The following is a 15,986-nucleotide window of genomic DNA, read 5'->3' on the forward strand; positions in this document are numbered from 1 at the left end:
TTATGTATTGGAGCCCTGCATGGCAGAAGTGTCACGCAATCCATTGACTTGGGGTCATATTACCATGATGCATAACCACCCTAAACATGCAGTTGTCCAGAGGCAAACCACACCAGAGCATGCTGTGTGTGGTGCGTGCGTGCGTGCGTGTGTGTGTGTGTGTGTGTGTGTGTGTGTGTGTGTGTGTGTGTGTGTGCGTGTGTGTGTGTGTGTGTGTGTGTGTGTGTGCGCGTGCGTGCCTCCACCATACGCATGCATTCACATTCCCCAAACCAGTGAGCATGAAACATTCAAAACAAAGAGAGACACAGTGGGACATTTGTATACAACTGAGTGCCAGGTTTGAGTTGGTGTTTTTTAAAAACTTTGGATCTTTATGGGTCAAGAAAATAACAGGTCGCTCCAGGGTACTTAAGACTGAAGTCCCGCACTCAAACTACGGGCACGACGAAAAGACCATCACGTTCACATTGTCACCTCCACATCATACAATGATAAACTGCACGTTGGCTGTAGAAAACTGCAACGGAGGGACAAGATACGTAACACCATGCCACTGAGGATTGGGAGCCACTTGCCTTTGGGATAATGAGCTTCTGAGAGGTTAGGAAGGGGAGCTTATGATGGGAATGGAATGAGAAAGGATAGAAGTTAAAGACCATCTATATCTCTACTGCGAAGGGCGGGACAAAATCCACCTTTTGATGTGTACATTAATATCCACATGAAATATGTTTTACAGTATTCACACCAATGAACAATAGAAAACAGGAATGTTGTTGATTGGACAGGTAAATGGCTTACGGCTAATATACAGGTCCAATAAATAGATTAAATGGCATTTTTGGTGATTGATTGGTGGACACTCCAAACCTTTTGGAGCTTGGCTCCTTCTTGGCGCCGTCACTGGGACTAATACTATTCCACACGTTCCCGAAGGAGCCTTTGGACATCTCGTCGGAAATGTTCACCGTCGCGGGATCGCTCCTACAGAACACAAAAAAACCAAGGGTGCTCTGTCAGTCGCTGCATGTTCTCATGGTCAAGATATCCTCTGAAATGTGTTGATGATTATAGGCCCCGATCTTGAATTAGCTGTAATCATGGTTTCTGTTGCTGCCACTAAAAAAAGTGTGGTTGTGCCGCGGTATTGGCAGAACAATGGACAAAACCTCGTGCGCAACATGGCCCTCTACAGTTAGTCACCAAAACCTGTACCAGGTTGTTTTTTTAACTAACCTTTTAGTGCCCACAGTCTCTGGATGTTTTGTTAGTTGGACTTACTTGTAATTTCCTTCCAGTGGCAAATTGACTATCCCCTCCTCCTCATCCACTATAATACTGGGCTCCTCCTGGAGAGAGAGAGAAATTAAGAAAGTGACTGTTAAAATCACACACTACAAGCCCAGATGACAGATAGAGTCATAATGTGCCACCATATCTGTATGTCTTCAATATGTTTAAGAGCGCCAAGTACTGTATACCTCTTCCTCTCCTTCCTCTAGTTTCTTCTTCTTCCACTCAGGCATCAGGTCGTCCAGCCAGCTCAGCTCCTTCTTGGTGAACATGAAGTCCAGAAGCTTACGGATGAACACCAGAGCCAACACCTAGAGAAGAGAAGCAATTCTCCTCACATTCTCCTCCTGTCAACTAAGTGTGGTGAATGACATCAACACGTGCTGTTCCTACTGTACGTAAAGCTTAAGGTGAATACCGAATTAAATATAAAAGTTTAATAAATGCTAACTTACAGACATGACATCTCTTTCTCATGCATGCACACAGACCCCCCCCCCCCCAGCAACACGCCCACCCTACACACACGTTACCATCATGGGGAAGACGATGGCATAATTTGAGGTCTTGATGACCCACAGCAGGACCAGGCAGCTGAGCTGGATGATGGTGAAGAGGTGGACCTTCCTCAGGGGGACGTGTCTCAGGTAGATGAAGTCTGGCTGGTGCTTGGCCGGCATGCCAAACAGCTTGAGACGGTCAAAGAACTGGATACCTCTCAGCGAGGACGCTCCCATGTACAAGAACACTCCATACAGTACAGGCATGGGGATAAACTGGAAACAGACAGACAGCTCTCCATTTAGTCTTCCACAGTTACTGTATGCGTGGGACTGTGCGTGACTGCTTAAGTGTTAGTGTGTGTGTTGTAATTGATCTCGTGTATATCTGAGGTCTTGACCTCGGACCTCCCTCACCTTGAGGACAGAGGTCATGAAGACGGAGCAGCCCATGAGTAGGAAGATCATGAGGCCGGTGAAGCGCTGCTCTCTGATCCCCAGGAACTTGGGCTGTTCCCCGGGGGCCGAGCACTCTGACTCCAGCTTCAGGCTGTTGACGTGGGAGATGGAGAGCACGGTGGCCGCCACGAACCAGGGCAGGCCCATCACAGAACACACCCCCAGCATCACCCCCACCACAAACAGGTCCAGGTGGTAGCCACAGCCCTTCTGTTGATGGGAACCAGAGATATGGGGTTAGAGCATCCACACAGCAGAGATGCAGGCAGTACACATGGTCTACAATACATTAACAATAAGGAGATATACTGTATACTGTTCAGATCTTTAGTTATGGAGAAATGAGGAACAGTATGCAAAGCTTTAGTTTATTAAATGGCAGCCGTAACAAAATGGGACAGAAATTAAACAGTCCCCAAAACATGTTTGGTCAAAACCCCAAAATAGAAATCAGCTTTTAGGGCTTTGACTGTTAATTATATTGTAATAACATTTTCAATTTCACACTTTAGCTGTGATCATTTCTTTCTACCACCATATAGCACTAAAAGCTGACAGTAGAATGACTTGAATTGGCAGCCATCACCTTCAGTTTGTGCTCCTTCCTGTTGATGATGACAGCCGTGATCTGTTGGTCCATGAAGATGAGGATGGTGCAGAGCAGCGCAGGGAGGACCGCGATTATGGTGGTCCACCACGGGTTGCGTCCTATTGGGTTCACGATCCAACCACGGTCGTCTCTGGTTGGCTGTGGGAGGGAGTGAACATGATCATGATCCGTGTGTGTGTGCGCACGTGTGTGTGTGTGTGTGCGTACTCACCTTGAACTTGTCGGGGACCTGCAGTTTGGGTGAGGGGATTCCTAGGGCGTAGTCCACTAAGACCATGGTGAGGATGGTGATGAAAACGGCAAAGTCACTGATCTGGGCCCTCACCTGAAGAGCAAGAGAAGCTCACAGTCAATCTAGGAACTGAGCTCATGGTGAATCTCCGAGTGCTCAGTGTCATTTGAATACAAGTGAAGGGTCTGCACCGTCCTCACTTGTCTGCTTGGCGGCACGGTGTCTCACATCCATCTCGTTCAGGTCGTTGTTGTAAAAGACAATGTGGTTCTCAATGACTTACCTGGTTCAATAAAAGGCAATTAATCCTAATAATAAAGTGCAATAAGTGTAGGATCTCAGATGCCACAAGGGGGCATCAGTATACCGGAAAATCCATTCTTACTCCTGCAGCACACAACAGCACTTATTGCCATATGATTGAAACAGAATGGGTAGATTATCATATTATTTCACACAATGAGGCACTTGTAGGCGGTTGAACACTGAGACATCCACCAAAGTCTGAGCGATGAAGGGACAAGCATCAATCAATCAAATATCATTGAAATCCCTGCACATGTGGCTACCGGTCCACATTCCTTGATCTCAGGAAGCCTGAGGTGTAGATGGACGTGCCTTGGTGGGGAAGTAGCGGCTGGTCTTGAACTCCTTGAGGAAAGCGGACATGAAGACAGTGGAGAAGAAGAGGACCACGGACCAGAAGAGGACGTCAGGAATGTAGGGTCCGTGGGGGCCACAGGCGCTGCCCTCAAACTCCCCCCGGAACACAAAGCACTCCTACAGCAGGAAGATACAGAGAGAGACCTGAGTGGAACCCCATACATTTCCTATGAAGTTAAACTGGATAGACTGGCCATCTTGCCTACTACATACTAAAGCTACCTACTGTGTACTAACAGTACTACATACGATTTAGAACGTGCTGTTTAGTAAAAATGTAGGCTATTCAGTCAGCAACTAATATCAACATCCTACTCATCCATACTGAGAAGAGTCATCTAATGCACAATCACACTTGTTCCCCACCATTTGTGTATGTTTGAATTGTTTGTTTGAAGAGCGCCTATTCTGATTATCAGCTGTTGTCAAACACACGTGGGTGTGAAGAGACGATTATCTTCCTCAATAGTGTTGCAGCAAATTCTGTGCACCGAACAGAGTATGACATCCTGGCATTTAAAGCATACACATTTTTTTTGTTGTTGTTACATTTCGCATACAATAAAACATTTTTTGGCATACCCAAAAAGCCTGCTATTTAGAAGGCAAGTATGGTTATTTGGACACAGCCACTGTAAAGGCATGAGTTACCTAGATAGGAAAGATAATAAGACCCAGTCGGAGTTAGCCTGGTCCCAGATCTGTTTGCAGATCGCCAACTCTTACTGTATGGTTGCCACAACCATAGGCTTCACACACTTAACAGATCTGGAACCAGGCTATTTGGAAATGCATTGGCACACTCAACGTTAGATCAAATGTTTGTACATATAATCTGTAGTACACTACCACTGACATTTCACAGGCTCCACTATAAATATATTTCATGTCCTCTATGCACTGATTTGGACAGAATCAAAGGGCATGAGTGACTGGCCAATGCTGAACCATGTCTGTGTGAACCCAGTCATTCATACATGCACGCATGCACTTTGGATTGCAGTCACATAGTGTGTGTCTCTGTTCGTGCATGCATGTGTGTGTGCATGTGTGCATATGCGTGACTGGCTTCATGCAGGTGTGCATACAGTATGTGTGTGTGTGTGTGCATACGTGGGAGTGAGATTGACACACTGAGCCTTCAGACGTGTGACAGAGTCACAGTGAATACTAAAAGAACGCTCTATGGTGACTGTGCGTGGTTAAATCCTGTTGAATTCCTGCCTGCATGTCTTTAATCCTGTCACACTGTTCTTTTCCCTCTGGGGAAACACATTGTACCACCAAGAGACAATGTCTATCCCTGTAGCCTCACAGCCCTCTCCAGGGGTTTCACCATGAAAAATACACTATATTTATACAATATAATATTTGTAGCAATTTGCTGATGAGCGATATTTCAGAAGTAATCGAGTAAGGAGTGTTAGTTACATTGTTTTATTTATGTTACCTTTATTTAACTCGGCAAGTCAGTTAAGAACCAATTCTTATGTACAATGACGGCCTACCGAGAGGCAAAATGCCTCCTGCGGGGACGGGGGCCGGGATTAAAAATAAAACACTTCAGAAAAATATAGGACAAAACACACATCCCGACAAGAGAGACACCACAACACTGCATAGAGACCTAGGTCAACAACATAGCATGGCAGCAACACATGGCAACACAGCATGGTAGCAACACAACATGACGACAACATGGTAGCAACACAGCATGGTACAAACATTAATGGGCACAGACAACAGCACAAAGGGCAAGAAGGTAGAGACAACAATCATGTCTCAATTTGACTTCAGGGGGTGGTTATTGGTCAATAGTACCCCGTAGTGCCTGACCCTGCACTATAATACTACTGACCTCTAGAAGTTCATGTGATGATTGCACAGTGCGGCTGGTGCTCCGCTACAGAAGGAGGTAGTCCTTACAGAGCATGGCTTCATCCCCCTGAACCCAAGATCAGGGCTTTTAGGCTTCAAACCCCTCTTTACCTTGACCTCCATGCTGGTCCAGTTGACCTCTGATGCAGTGATGTTCCTGTCCTCCCAGTACCTCAGAGTGGAGTTGCTGGGATCCTTTGGCTCCACACACGCACACCTGCCAGAGCACAACACACACATGCATAGGTACACACACACACACACACACACACACACACACACACACACACACACACACACACACACACACACACACAAGTACACACACACACGCGCACAAGTAAACACACACACGTGCACAAGTAAACACACACACACGTCATGTTCCAGCCTTAGTCTAAACATGTCAACACATCTGTGTCCTCTACTATTTGAGTTGTTCCACCTCAAAAAGCACAAGAAAGAGGATTTGGATTGTTCTGAAATCTTTTCTGTAGTTAGAAACGGATAAGATTAGTGTTCCTGAAATATTATTTTGTTGAAATATAATTAGATTTCTGAGAAATTAAAGGATTGCACCCAAATTGGCCACTTTAATTTTTAAGATTTATATGAGCAAAAGCAATTGGTTGTCTACCTAAAGTAGTAAAGAAAATGTTGTGATCCGTTAAAAAAACACAAGAGACCAGCAAAATGGATAAAAGAGTGTGGTGTCAGTAGCAGGAACAGCGGCATCTAGTGGGCAAAATTTGGTACCTTCACACTAATTTATGATACAGAACAGAAGTGACTTCAATGGCTATTTTCTCTGAACAGGGGGGTAAAAACATCTCCAGATTCACAGGGACTACACTCATTGTAATGAAGAATTATGGTCCAAATCGGATGTTAGGTACTATATTTGTTTAAGATGATATGAATCCAATAAATTAAAACAGCCAATTTGGGTGACATCAATTTAATTTCTCAGAGATCCAAATTATATTTCAACAAAGTAATGTTTCAGGAATCCTAATCTTATCTGTTTCTAACTACAGAAGCAATTTCAGAAGAACCTGAGTTGGCGGGTGACATGGCTTGACCCATAAGGATTAATCTCGATGACTTCACCAATGTATGGAAAACATTAACTTGACCGTACATTACATCGACTTGGAACGATTACATCATGTATTAATGTACGTCCCTGGGTTTACACATGGGATTATTCAGGATACTGCAATAATCTTGGAGCATTACCGAAAAACTGGATAAACTGCCCATGTTGCCCATCTGTGCTTTGATGATGTAGCTAGCTAACACTAAAACTATGTGTACAGCACTCTGGTATACTGTCTGTGTTGTGGCTCCAAAAAAACTGGTTTCCACCTGCAGTATTGTAAGTGGAGAACTACTTACATTTAAGAATGCTACTTAAACAAAGAGGTCAAATTTTACTCCACTACTAGTTCCACTGAAGAGTAGCGGTAGTTAGTGGAGTACTGGTTCCATTAATGAGTACACTTAGAAAAAAGGGTTTCAAAAGGGTTCTTTGGCTGTCCCCATAGGAGAACCCTTTTTTTTGAGATCAAAACACAGACAGTATACCAGAGTCCTGTACACATAGTTTTAGTGTTAGCTAGCTACACCATCAAAGCACTCTGTGGGAAGGGTTATAAATGGAACCCAAAATAGTTCAACCTGGAACCAAAAAGGGTTCTTCAAAGGGTTCTCCCGTGGGGACACACGAAGAACCCTTTTAGGTTATAGATAGCACTTTTTTTTAAAGAGTATACTACAGGTTAAGATTACTAGTTTAATTTGTTGCCAGTTAAAGGAGTACTACTATAACAGTTCCACTTATGACTATTTGATCCACTTACGAGTATTAGTTCCACTAACTAATACTATTTCCATGACTTACGAGTACTGGGTGAGTTTCTGCAGGTTGATGTTCATGTTGATGGGGTAGTGTTCCCCCAGGTGGATGAGTTTCTCCAGGGCCTCGTAGATGAAGATGATGCAGATGAGCGAGGCGAAGGCCTCCTCTGTGAAGCGGGTGATGTAACAGACCAGGGAGCTGGCGTCTGTAGCCACCAGGACCAGGCAGAGGAACGCCGTCCACAGGCCGATACAGGCCCTCAGGGAGAGGTAGGACAGGTCATAGTCCCTGTGGACAAAAACACACACACACACACGTGTAACAGGTGGGATGCGAACCCCCATCTCCCACTCGGGAGGCCAACGTCTTAACCATTAGACCAAAAGGACATTCCTTCTTGGGCCGAGGTTGTCACCGATTTTTACAGGTGCGCACATACACACACACACACACACACACACACACACACACACACACACACACACACACACACACACACACACACACACACACACACACACACACACACACACACACACACACACACACACACACACACACACGCATGCACACACACACAATAAGTGACTGCAATGCTAAGTGCAAGCGTGCATGAATGACTTGTTTCAGAGAGACATGATTCAGCATGAGCCAGTCACTCATGCACACACTTTGATTCTGTCCAAATCTTTGCATAGTGGAAATGGAGTCACTAACATGAAATATATTTATAGTGGAGCCGTCAATATGTCTGTGGTACAGTACCACAGACATTGTACTTAACATTATCTGCCAATACATTTCCAATTAGCCTGGTCCCAGATCTGTTCGCATGTATACAGTTGAAGTCGGAAGTTTACATACACCTAAGCCAAATACATTTAAACTCAGTTTTTCACAGTTCCTGACATTTAATCAGAGTAAAATTCCCTGTGTTAGGTCAGTTAGGATCATCACCTATTTGAGTATTTGATAGCATTGCCTTTAAATCATTTAACTTGGGTCAAACGTTTTGGGTAGCCATCCCCAAGCTTCCCACAATTAGTTGGGTGAATTTTGGCCCATTCCTCCTGACAGAGCTGGTGTAACTGAGTCAGGTTTGTAGGCCTCCTTGATCGCACACTCTTTTTCAGTTCTGCCCACAATTTGTTCTATAGGGCTGAGGTCAGGGCTTTGTGATGTCCCCTCCAATACCTTAACTTTGTTGTGCTTAAGCCATTTTGCCACAACTTTGGAAGTATGCTTGGGGTCATTGTCAATTTGGAAGACCAATTTGCGACCAAGCTTTAACTTCCTGATTGATATCTTGAGATGTTGCTTCAATATATCCACATTATTTTCCTTCCTCATGATGCAATCTATTTTGTGAAGTGCACCAGTCCCTCCTGCAGCAAAGGACCCTCACAACATTATGCTGCCACCCCCGTGCTTCATCGTTGGGATGGTGTTCTTCGGCTTGCAAGCCTCCCCCTTTTTCCTCCAAACATAACAATGGTCATTATGGCCAAACAGTTCTATTTTTCGTTTCATCAGACCAGAGGACATTTCAACAAAAAGTATGACATTTGTCCCCATGTGCAATTGCAAACCGTAGTCTGGCTTTTTTATGGCGGTTTTGGAGCAGTAGCTTCTTCCTTGCTGAGCGGCCTTTCAGGTTGTGTCGATATAGGACTTGTTTTACTGTGGATATATATACACTTTGTACCTGTTTCCTCCAGCATCTTCACAAGGTCCTTTGCTGTTGTTCTGGGATTGATTTGCACTTTTCGCACCTGAGCGGTATGATGGCTGCGTGGCCCCATGGTGTTTATACTTGCATACTATTGTTTGTACAAATGAACGTGGTCATTTGGAAATTGCTCCCAAGGATGAACCAGACTTGTGGAGGTCTACAATTTCTTTCTGAGGTCTTGGCTGATTTCTTTTGATTTTCCCATGATGTCAAGCAGAGGCACTGAGTTTGAAGGTAGGCCTTGAAATACCTCCACAGGTACACCTCCAATTGACTCAAATTATGTCAATCAGAAGCTTCTAAAGCCATGACATCATTTTCTGGAATTTTCCAAGCTGTTTAAAGGCACAGTCAAATTAGTGTACGTAAACTTCTGACCCATTGGGATTGTGATACAGTGAATTATAAGTGAAATAATCTGTCTGTAAACAATTTTTCTTAAGATGACTTGTGTCATGCACAAAGTAGATGTCCTAACCGACTTCCCAAAACTATAGTTTGTTTTCAAGAAATTTGTGGAGTGGTTGAAAAACTAGTTTTAATGACTCCAACCTAAGTGTAAATCAACCTCCAACTTCAACTGTAGCCATGGTTATAGTCCCTGTGGACACACATACACGTGTAACTGGTGGGATGCGAACCCTCATCTCCCACTCGGTAGACCAACGTATTAACTGTTAGACCAAAATGACATTTCTTCTTGGGCCGAGGTTGTCACCGATTTTCACACGAGCGACACACACGCACACACACAGACAGCCTTGGAAAACCCATATACCTAAAGTCTTCCTGAATGCCAGGATCAATGTACTGTAGCCATGTCACAGTGATGAGAGCACCTAAGACAACATGACAACGTATCTGAAGTGGGGCAAACTCACTTGCAGAACTTGAAGAGAATCTTCTCAAACACTAGAACAGGGCCTGTGCTGCCTAGGATGGTGAGAGGCTGCCCAGCGAACAGGGAGTAGGCTATCCCCGTCATGGAGGCTCCAAACAGCGACTCAATTGCACTCTGGCCAAAAGGGGAAGTGACAGTAATGGGTTAATGGACGACAGGTTACATAGCGCTTTCATAATAACTACACTGTCTGTGCAGTCTTCATTTGTTGAAGATGGTTATCTACTAGGGGACAAGGCAACCAAAACCTAGCTATCCGTTTAGTTCAGCTTCATCGGGACACCATCGTTGCTTACCTAACATGTGAATATAAAAGTGCTTTATTGTTGTGCATAACTCCATGAGAAAATCCCGACGGACATATGAAGTAAGGCCTTCAGAAAGTCTGTTCTTCTGCCATTCTGGGACAACATGTTGTTAACGCAGCAAAGCCAACGCGTGTCATGTGGTATGAGAGGTGTGTCTTACTATGCGTCCCTCGGTGGCTTCCCCCAGCAGTCCGCCGAAGGTGATGACAGGAGACATGCAGGCACAGTAGAGGAAAAGGAAGGAGGCCAGACACTGCAGGCTCAAAGCGTCCGTGTAGTCAGACAGGTAGTGGGGCGCTTTGCGCTTGATGTCCATGAAGAACCCTCCGAAGAACCTGGAAATCACAAAATCACACACACATTAGCGCATGTACACCAGAACATACACACACACACACACCTTAGTGAACCAACATCAATTACCATATGAAGTAAAAGGAGTCAAATGTGTTCCCTTTCATTTTTCAGTTTCAAGTACAAAGTATGCGCCATAGTGTGTTTTTAAATGTGTTTTTTCTTCCCCCCACAGGCCACACACTAGGAGGAGAGAGGAAACATTCTGATGGTAGAGGAAGCACATGGCGACCTAGCCAGAGGCGGTTGCCGGGGTAACGGGGGAAGGGGGGCGTGACTTTGAGTGGTATTTCAACCGTGCGGGGATGGATGCTACGCTGTGGCCCTCCGGGAGATCATGGCTCATAGCAGAACTGGGCTGCAGGCCAATCTACTTTACACGTCAGGATGAGTTCCTCAGAGACCTACTGTAGCAGGGAGCATCCCTTACAACTACATCACTTCAAAACCCATGACATACAGCATCCACTTACTACAGCTGCACATAGCCTACTGCCTCACTCTAAATATACTGTATCACACTACTGCAGCTTCCTCCTCGCTCTAGATACACTCTACTACACTACTGTAGATACCCAAAACACATGACACCTATAATAAAGTATTGTTAATAAAGTTGTAACACTGTATTGTGAGTGTCCATTAGTACTTAAAAGCTACTGCTAATAAGATACTAATAATTCATGAATTCATATACATTATTTTGCATTGTTAAATATTTATTAGGCATTTTAAGAGATTAGGTAACACTTTATTTACAGGATCAAAATGCGTATGAGGGAATGATGTAGGCTATTAACTATTGAACTAATTATCGCCTATAAAACAGATTCAGGTCAGCACTTAATTACTGCTCACTTAGTGCTCATATTATAAATGTACATTATTACATGACGAACTAATAATAGCTTAATTATAGATTCAAATCGGTCCTTAGTTACCGTACACACAGTTGGTGCATTATATGTGGACATCAAATTGCACAATAAAGTGTTGCCAAAATAGCTAGAGTGTTTTCCCCAGTGTTGTCGAGGCACATTTGAATAAGTCACGCTGGTCTTATGTAGGAAAGTACGCATGGATGATTCCAAATGCATATATCACACTGAATCAATCACAGCTCTTTTTGTGAACACAGAGCTCGAGGAACGAGAGAGACCCATAAGGATGTGTGTTTTTTAAAGATGGCTAGATGTACTGCTGGGGACAGGGGGAGCCGTAGAGGAGATAAACAGGGGACTGAAAAACAAAGAGGACCTTAGATGGTCCACAGTGGTGTAGATCACATTCACAGTGCTAGCCAGCCTAATCTCAGCCCAAACACACACACCACTTCCCTTCAACTCACAACCACCACACACACACTCAAACCTACCTTCCTGTGCGCTGTAGCTCTGGGCCTCCATGGCCACCAGGTTCCTCTGCTTCTCCCAGATCTCCGTTGGGTAGAGGAGGGACCTTGCGCTTTTCCTGTGTGGTAAAGAATAGAGGTCAGAGGTCAGATTTATTTTCAATGCATCTCCGCTAGTAGTGATTGTCCTAAAATAGCCTGTCAGGAAGAACATTCCTTCCAACAACACGTACCACTGTAGCACGTACCAAAAACAGCTGATGATAGAAAAACAAAACAAATTGATTCAGAGGGGATTTAGAGCATGTCCTTGGGGTACACCAGCAGTTAAATCCGAGTAAAATTCTGATTGGGTTTAGCCAGTGATGCAGTCGGAAGCAAACTAAGAGATGATGGCATAGGGTCAGAGTCAACTATATATGCATCTCAAAACAAGTCTCTGGTTAGGGGTGATGGCATAGACACCACCAGAAAGAGGCTCACCTGAGAGGGCACGTTTTTGGGCGGCTCTATCCTGATGGAGGGGTCCCACTCCCCAGGTGGCAACACAGTCACCTGGTCCAGGAACTCATCGATGCCGGCCACCAGGTCGTTCCTGTCCTTGGCTTTATACGCCACGTCATGGAACACCTGGGAGGTTGACAGAGAGGGAATGGGGTTAACCTGTATGCATCATAAACTTGGCTAACATAACCAAAGGCCACGCAGGGAAAAGCACACACAGGACTACTGCAACGTGGCTACTTACCTCGTCTGTCATCAGAGTTGCGATGGATCGTCCAATCTCATGGTACTGTGGTCCTTTTCCCAGAGGCCCCAGCAGAATGAACAGGAACCTGAGGGAGAACAGAGAAGAAGGTTTTAACCATTTTTTTTTAAACCTTAAATAGAGTGCATCCACTCAGGAACTTGCCCAATGCAAAAACACCTATCCCACTTCAGTTACGAACACATACAATTCATAGTATTAACCGTAATCATCATTAACAACAATATTATAATACAATTAAAGTGTGCATGTCTGACCTGGTGGTGATGGGGACCTCAGCTAGGCCGTTGAGCAGCACGGCGGGACACAGACGGACAAAGGCCACCACGGGCTGCTCCAAGAACTCTAGCTCCCCCACCAGGACATTGGATGCCTCTGCACCGGGTGGAATCTTCTTCATGAAGTGGAGGTCAATCTACAGACATTAATCCTTTTTAGCTAATAGGAGACTGAAATGAGGGCCAATAGATCATGGATAGGCTCACTGAGAAATCTGTCATAAATTGGCTACAGCAGATGTCTGGCTAGATACTGAGTTGTGACTAGAATCCGTGGGTTTATTATTCATTGAGCTACAGAGAAATGGCTAAACGCTTTGAGTGGGTCACACAGCATAGTAAATACACTGGTCTAAAACATACTAACTGGTGGTTAGCATAGTCACAGTAATGTAGCTACTTGCTAATGTACTGCATGTCGATAAAAAAGTAGAATTGTGCTTAGTAGAAACTTTTGGGTAACCTGGTAGCCTGGTAGCCAACCTTAGTATGACAACAACCATAGGACTTGGCTATACAGAACATACAAATAATGGTGCGACCAGGCTAGACCTTGCTGAAGTCCACATGGCTGTTCTCCCGGCTGACATGTTCCTTGCCCTCTGTGGTGGTTGGCTGGGACAGGGGAGAGACTGTCTGACCTGGGACACATCAGGACGGGAGAGAGCCAGACTGTTAGTCACGCTCACTGGACAACATACTGCACTGTATTCAGATTAAGACTTTTAGTGTAACACTATAATCTAGATGAAATTCATCAATTCATTAATCCTACCTAGATTAAAGAAGGAATGAGGCCTTGACGATTGTCTTTGTGATCAAAATGTTGCACTTCCTAAATTGAATTTGCAAGTAGTACTACACTGCTCAAAATAATTAAGGGAACACTAAAATAACACATCCTAGATCTGAATGAATTAAATATTCTGTGCTTTGCTGTTAATCTGGGATTGATTTTCACTTTTCGCACCAAAGTATCTTCATCTCTAGGAGACAGAACACATCTCCTTCCTGAGCGGTAAGACAGCTGCATGGTCCCATGGTGTTTATACTTGCGTACTATTGTTTGTACAAATGAACGTGGTACCTTCACGCGTTTGGAAATTGCTCCCAAGGATGAACCAGACTTGTGGAGGTCAATTTTTTTCTGTGGTCTTGGCTGATTTCTTTTGATTTTCCCATGTAAGGCAAAAAGGCACTGAGTTTGAAGGTAGGCCTTGAAATATATCCACAGGTACACCTCCAATTGAATCAAATTATATCAATTAGCCTATCAGACGCTTCTAAAGCCCTGACATCATTTTCTGGAATTTTCCAAGCTGTTTAAAGGCACAGTCAACTTAGTGTATGTAAACTTCTGACCTACTGGAATTGTGATACAGTGAATTATACAGTGAATTAATCTGTCTGTAAACAATTGTTGGAAGAATTACTTGTGTCATGCACAAAGTAGATGTGCTATCCGACTTGCCAAAACTATAGTTTGTTAATTAACAAGATATGTGTGGAGTGGTTGAAAAACGAGTTAATGACTCCAACCTAAATGTATGTAAACTTCCGACTTCAACTGTGTGTGTGTATATATATATACACAAACACATATACATGCAAACAACCTAGACACACACAGCCACACACAGACACACACACACAAAGAAAAGGAGAGAATGTAGACCGTAGTTGAGATATTAATCAAACAACACATCAAGTCACAGAGACACAATACAGCATAACAATCAGAAAAGACACAAAACTGTGATTGGTGTGTGGATGGTTGGTTGGTTGGTTGGTTGGTTGGTTGGTTGGTTGGTTGGTTGGTGAGCTCACCGTTCTTGTCCATGGAGTGGGGCTCGGAATGCTTTTTGCCAATATCGGCGAAGGAGCGTACGATGGGGATGCGGTTGGCCAGCTTCTTGTGGTTCTGGTGGTGGTGCTGCTTCAGGAGCGCCTCACGGATCCTCCTCCTCACGTCCTCCCCCACCCCGGCCGACACCTCATGCTGGTCCAGGACCATATCTGAGAGAACACACATATAGATTGGTTAGGGGTTTGCGTGCCTTGGTCAAGGGCAAAACGGCAGTAATTGGCACCTGATATTCTAACTCCGGTAACTCTCCAGTTGCAGACTCACTCCCGCCAGACTTTCCCCGTCGACCCTCGGATTTGAACCAGCAAACTTCTGGCCACCCTCCACTCCAGCACCACTCTACGTACCGGCGATCTCCTCCAGTGAGTTGGCCCTCATGTCCAGCAGCACGGTGCCGTTGAGGATGCAGCTCCTCAGCTCAAACAGGCTATGAAGAGACAGGGTGGCCACGTAGGGCTTGCTCCAACGCTCGCCTCCATCCTCCACGTCCTCCTCAAACTTCAGCCACCTACACACACACACACACACACACACACACACACACACACACACACACACACACACACACACACACACACACACACACACACACACACACACACACACACGCACACACAGATGCATAAGCAGAAAAACGGACACCTGATTGGCTGTGGAGCTGGAGCGGGTGGTGCGAGTGGTTACCTGGCGGTCTCCTTCCACTCTGCATCCTCGCCCTCTCTCAGGCAGATCTCATCCAGCTCAGTGAAGAGGGCATGAGGTATGTGCTCCTCATCACCATCCTCTGTCCCCAGAAGGAACTGCACCCTCTGGGCAGGAGTGTCTGCTGTAGAGGGGTAGAGTAGGCAAAGGAGAGAGTTGGGGGTGTGGAGAGGGGGGAAGAAAGGGAGAAGATGAGAAAGAGAGAAAGAAAAAAAACTTGTCCCT

At 44.8% G+C, this 15,986-nt stretch overlaps 1 protein-coding gene across 4 annotated transcripts in view; it reads right to left on the reverse strand.

The window, feature by feature from the left end:
- Window positions 1–15,986, reverse strand: part of LOC124017118 (sodium-driven chloride bicarbonate exchanger-like) — a 46,718-nt gene that overhangs the window by 2,253 nt on the left and 28,479 nt on the right. For 2 of the 4 annotated variants that reach the window (XM_046332514.1, XM_046332517.1), the window contains 20 exons: window positions 15,744–15,885; window positions 15,407–15,567; window positions 15,020–15,208; window positions 13,745–13,833; window positions 13,172–13,329; window positions 12,894–12,981; window positions 12,629–12,775; window positions 12,170–12,264; window positions 10,601–10,775; window positions 10,113–10,246; window positions 7,542–7,787; window positions 5,750–5,855; window positions 3,716–3,877; window positions 3,077–3,190; window positions 2,842–3,003; window positions 2,214–2,465; window positions 1,830–2,072; window positions 1,485–1,607; window positions 1,285–1,352; window positions 874–987 (listed from right to left, as the gene is read on the reverse strand). In XM_046332514.1, the coding sequence (XP_046188470.1) occupies window positions 874–987; window positions 1,285–1,352; window positions 1,485–1,607; window positions 1,830–2,072; window positions 2,214–2,465; window positions 2,842–3,003; window positions 3,077–3,190; window positions 3,716–3,877; window positions 5,750–5,855; window positions 7,542–7,787; window positions 10,113–10,246; window positions 10,601–10,775; window positions 12,170–12,264; window positions 12,629–12,775; window positions 12,894–12,981; window positions 13,172–13,329; window positions 13,745–13,833; window positions 15,020–15,208; window positions 15,407–15,567; window positions 15,744–15,885 (2,968 nt within the window). Of the gene's footprint in view, window positions 1–578; window positions 618–873; window positions 988–1,284; window positions 1,353–1,484; window positions 1,608–1,829; window positions 2,073–2,213; window positions 2,466–2,841; window positions 3,004–3,076; window positions 3,191–3,715; window positions 3,878–5,749; window positions 5,856–7,541; window positions 7,788–10,112; window positions 10,247–10,600; window positions 10,776–12,169; window positions 12,265–12,628; window positions 12,776–12,893; window positions 12,982–13,171; window positions 13,330–13,744; window positions 13,834–15,019; window positions 15,209–15,406; window positions 15,568–15,743; window positions 15,886–15,986 lie in introns of all 4 variants that reach the window. The other 2 variants (XM_046332516.1, XM_046332515.1) reach the window with 2 other exon arrangements.

The sequence above is a fragment of the Oncorhynchus gorbuscha genome, unplaced genomic scaffold, assembly GCF_021184085.1.
Source record: "Oncorhynchus gorbuscha isolate QuinsamMale2020 ecotype Even-year unplaced genomic scaffold, OgorEven_v1.0 Un_scaffold_16:::fragment_2:::debris, whole genome shotgun sequence".
NCBI lineage: Eukaryota > Metazoa > Chordata > Actinopteri > Salmoniformes > Salmonidae > Oncorhynchus > Oncorhynchus gorbuscha.